Here is a 4,568-nt window from a genome sequence, read left to right as displayed (position 1 = left end):
CCACCACTGCCCTGAGCTCACCCCGAGCCACGCTGGGGACAGCCACGTCCAGAGGCAACACCGTGGTGGCTGGAACACCAGGGAGAGGGACAATTGGGGGGGGGATGCTCAGGGGCTCGGCACACCCTGCATGCCTGAGGGACAGGGACAAAGGAACCGCACAGAAACCCACGGACCCCGACACGACGTGGGATCTCATTTAACGGAGCCACACCAGAGGAGTTCGATGTCCGTGGTTCATTTCTCACGATCCTACCGCGAGCAGCCATCTCCCATGCTGGCTTTGCGGGGTGGGTCTGGGCAACCTTTTTTGGGGTTGGCGGCGCAGCTCCTGGGGCGTCCGGCCGGTCTGGGGGCTGCTGGGAGCAGCCGGGAGAGCTGCTCGACGATGCCCAGCCCTCGGATGAGGTTCTTGCGCTGCTGAAGAGTGTTCACCCTCCTCCTCTCCTCCTTTTCCACAATATCCTGGGGCTGCATGGAGTTGTACTGCATGTGCTGCATCTTGGGAGAGAAAACCCAGGGCTACAGCAAAGCCGAAGCACTGGAGATGTGCACGAGACACAAAGCCCAAGGCTGCTCCCAGCCCCAAGGAGAATTACGGACTTTGGGGTGGAGTGGGAGGGAGATCCCGGTGGGAGCCGCAGCAGGGAGGGGACAACAAGCCGTCAGCTCTCCAGGTGTCACAAAGGGGAGGCCAGCCTTGGGAGGCACCCAGGGCTGTTCCCAGAGCCACGTTTCTGCCCTTGAGAGCCCCGGAGACAGCCCTGGCGAGCGCGAGGTACCTTCCTGTCCCACGTCCTGGTGCTTCTGCAGGCGAGGCGGGATGCAGGAGCCTGGGTTTCGTTACGGATCTGGGATTTGTCCCCAGCTGACTCTCCCTGCAGCTCATCTTTCCTCTCGGTTTTCTTCTTCTTGGTAACAGCTTCCAACTTTTTTTTTTTCAGGCGAATTTCCTCCAGCTGCTGCCTGCCATGGAACAAGAGCCTCGTCACTGGTTCAATACGGGGCATGACACCAAGAGACTCTTATGAAGCCTTCGATCCGGGGATGCTTTACTGCAGTCAGAACTTCTGTAAATAGCCCATAACAAAGGTGTGCCAGGAACGGGCCAGGAGGGCTTTTAAATAGACTCTTCCCACTGTAAGCAATGCCCTTGGACTGGGGGGTGCAGCTGGAAGGGTGCAGGACACGTGCGCCGTGGTGCCTCCAGAGCCCAGCAGTCAGTGAACACTGCAGGTGCCTCTCAAGGGCACACGCCAAAGGACGTGGCTCTGCCCTGGCGCATGCTCATGCAGCCTCCTCCCTCCCAGCCCGCACCAGCGTCCTGACATCCGTAAGCAGCAGAGTTCAGAAAGGGACGAGAAGCGGGCGGTCTCTGGTGAGGAGCGGGTGTTCTGGAGCAGTGTACCTGGCACACTCCTCTCGTGCGCGGGATGCCACCGTCTCCTGGACCAGGGAGCTGCTCTGCCTGAAGAACGGCTCGTACTTGTCCGTGCCGCAGGCGGGATAGATGCGCCGGTACCCGCCCAGGTGCGAGTCCTCGTACTGCTCCGCCTGCAGCCGCCACGCAGCCTGGCTGCTCTCCAGCTCCTTGCGCCTGCGGACCAGGGAGAGCCAGGCGGGGAGCTGCGACAGGAGATGCTGCGTGCTGTCCTGGCCCCGACAGTGCTTTCCCACATCTTTCCCCCTTTGGGAGCCTGTTTCACACGGGTGCACTGCAGGGAACCAACGCAACCCGCACTGCTTCGTCCTCCATGCAGAGTGCTGTGCTGGTGAAGCATCTCCAGGTGTCTGCCCCGCTGCCCATGGTCACACCCTGCCCCTTGGCCAACTGACCCCATTGCACGATAAGTTCTGTTTAAACGTGCCTGTTCCAGGGATGTCAGCCGCCCTGCACGCTGCTGGAGCTCTCCTCCTTAGCAGGGAGCTCTCCTCGCTAGCAGGGAGCTCTCATTAGTGGGGAGCTCGGAGCAGCGAGGCGGCAGGGGCACGGGGTGAACACATTCCCCAGCTCCATCCCTGAGTGATCTCGGGTCCGACTGAGACGAGAGCTGGCAGGAGCTCCCCCCTCGCCTGCACGGCAGGAAGAGCCCGGGCAGCCGGCTCGTCTCGTGGAGGGACCTGCAGACAGAGAATGGGGGAACCCTCCCCCTGGGAGAGGAGCCCTGCTCTGGAGGGGCCCCCGGGTGCTCTCAGTCCCTGGAGCAGGGCTCATCCCTGCAGCATCCCTGTGAGCCCAGGGACGCTGGCACAGCCGTCGGCACCAAGGGATGTGACACACAGGCACAGCACGATGGGGATGGCTCTACAGGGCACTGGGCACCTCGGGTCTCTCTGTGCCCTTTTTCATCCTGGCGGGACGCGGATGGCTCGGGTGATCTCAGAGGCTCTGCAGTGCCACGGCCTCTGGGAGCTTTAACGCTTTAATGTGGGAGACAGCCAGCCTTGGTCCTGCCCTGCTCTGCCCTGCTCCATCTTTTGTCCCTAGGGACCCGCGGCACTGCGGGAAGAGCGATACCTGGATGCGCGGAGCGTCTGAGGGGACTGGAGGAGCCGTTCCTTCGCCCGCTGCTTGTCCTCCTCCAGCACCTTCCTTTTGTTACAGGCATGCACATTGATCAGGTTGATGGTGTCGCAGAGGAGAGCGTCCTTCACCTCCCGATCCAGGCGAGAGTCCGTGGTGAAGCTGGGAGAGTGGTTCACCTGCCGAAGCAAGCAGCTGCTCTGACCTCCCGGCTCCCAGCCAGCCCCACTGCACGCCTTCCAGGGATGCTCCTCCCCATGACAGTGACCGAAAGTGGGGGGCTACAGGTTAACACAACCCAACACAACCCAACCTAACCCAACATAACCCAAAACAACCCAACCCAACATAACCCAAACTGACCCAACCCGACCCGACCCAACACAACCCAGCACAACCCAGCCCCACACTCCTTCCTCACCTCGAGCAGCCACGGCTTCAGCGTTCTGTCCAACAGAATGTCGAACCCCAGGATCTCGAAGCAGGCACCGCTGCTGGTGTGGTTTGGAAAGCAGGTTTGGTAACTGTGCTTTACAATAGGGTGAGCTGAAATAAGAGTCTTTATTATAATATCTTCAATGTCTTTCCAGAGTTTTGTCGTGTTGTAGCTGTTGTCCGTCATCCAGGCGTTCAGGGTGGACAGTTTCCTGGGTGGAGGGCAGGAGATGGAAGAGCTGAGTTGTGACACTGTAGGTGCCCCAAGAAAGAGGGACATGAGCCGTTGTCCCAAACGCAGCTTTCCTGCGGGATGTGCACGGGGCATCGCGGTACCTGGACAGGACAATACCTCTTGCTGCCCATCGTGTCATCCTGGTTGAAGTTTTCGTTGTGTTTGTTGATGGCGTAATTGGTCAGGTGCATGCAGATGTCACCCTGGGGGAGGAACCGCAAGAGGCCGTCATCAACCCGTAACCACAAACAACCCGTTAGCGCTGATCTGGCACCAGCATCGCCCACTTCTCCCTCCTCTGTGTTGATGATGGGCAGCAAGGAGCTCATCGTGGTGGTGACCCCCCCTCTAGCCAGGAGCCAGAGCTAAGAGCCCCCTGTCCCTGGGGGGGACAGAGGAGTCCCCTCCACCAATGCCGTCTTCACTGATAAATGAGGGACGGAACCTGCAGCAGATGTCTGCAGCTTCTTCCTCTGTTCCCAGAGCAGGAGAGCCCCCAGGACAGGCATGTACCGCAGTGAGGGGGGCACAAACGCACGCAGCTCTGGGACACGCGTTGGGGAGCCAGCAGCAGCCCAGGCGCCTCGGGCCATGGCCATCCCACACGGGTCCATCCTCTGCGGGGGTCTCACAGGTCACAGACCCCTGCCCGGGGGTGGGCACGGCCACACTCTGCCCTCCAGCCCCCTCCCCATCCCTCTGAGGCTGCTCCGCTCCCATCGGACAACCCGCAGGACCCCCTTTCCCGGCCGAAGCACAGGCAGACGCCAATGCTGTGGGCTTGGGAACGCTCATGAGGGCAAGAGGCAGCGGGAGTGCTCCCCGGGGACACGCGGGGTCTCTGTCTGGGAAGTTTCTCCACACCTGAGCGGGTGAAACCCCCAGAACCCAGCTCTGCATTTACTGCTGACCCCCTTTGGAGCAGAAGGTCGGACCTGAGACCGTCCAAGGTTCCTTCTGAGCGGAACAGCTCCATGACTCCACGATGGTGCCAGTAAACAGCCCAAACTGGGGGCTGGGACACTCCTGGAACACCTCCTGGGAGGAGGAGAAGGAGGCATGGAGGAAGGGCAGAGCAGGAAAGAGGGAAGCTGGGTCCCAGCCCCCCCCAGCCCCTGCCTTGTCCCGGTCTGGAGTGCCCCCAGCACTCCCCCCTAACACCTACAGACACTACATGAGTTTTTTGGAAACTTCCCTTTTTTACCAGGTTTCTGCTGCTGGGATTGATGTACCTCATGGTGGCAAACCGCGCCAGCCCCTCCTTGTAGACAAAAATCCTCAGCGGGTCACAGGAGGTGACCAGCACATAGATGCGCATGTCAAACTTAAAGCCGTCAATAAGGAAAGGCTGCAGGGAGAAGGGCAGGAGCACGC

The 4,568-nt window shown here is 60.7% G+C and overlaps 1 protein-coding gene across 1 annotated transcript; it reads right to left on the bottom strand.

Annotated features, from left to right (window-relative positions):
* Window positions 1–256: 256 nt before the first annotated feature.
* TTLL6 (tubulin tyrosine ligase-like family, member 6) lies at window positions 257–4,541 on the bottom strand (the record flags this gene model as incomplete). The annotated part of the gene is made up of 7 exons (XM_010085696.1): window positions 257–501; window positions 783–966; window positions 1,409–1,597; window positions 2,519–2,703; window positions 2,946–3,171; window positions 3,312–3,397; window positions 4,399–4,541. Coding segments are annotated over 7 exons (1,258 nt in total), but the record flags the coding sequence as incomplete, so codon positions are not given.
* Between the last annotated feature and the right edge of the window lie 27 nt (window positions 4,542–4,568).

This window comes from Pterocles gutturalis, unplaced genomic scaffold, assembly GCF_000699245.1.
Source record: "Pterocles gutturalis isolate BGI_N339 unplaced genomic scaffold, ASM69924v1 scaffold48936, whole genome shotgun sequence".
NCBI lineage: Eukaryota > Metazoa > Chordata > Aves > Pterocliformes > Pteroclidae > Pterocles > Pterocles gutturalis.
This window is presented reverse-complemented; position numbering and strand designations above follow the sequence as displayed.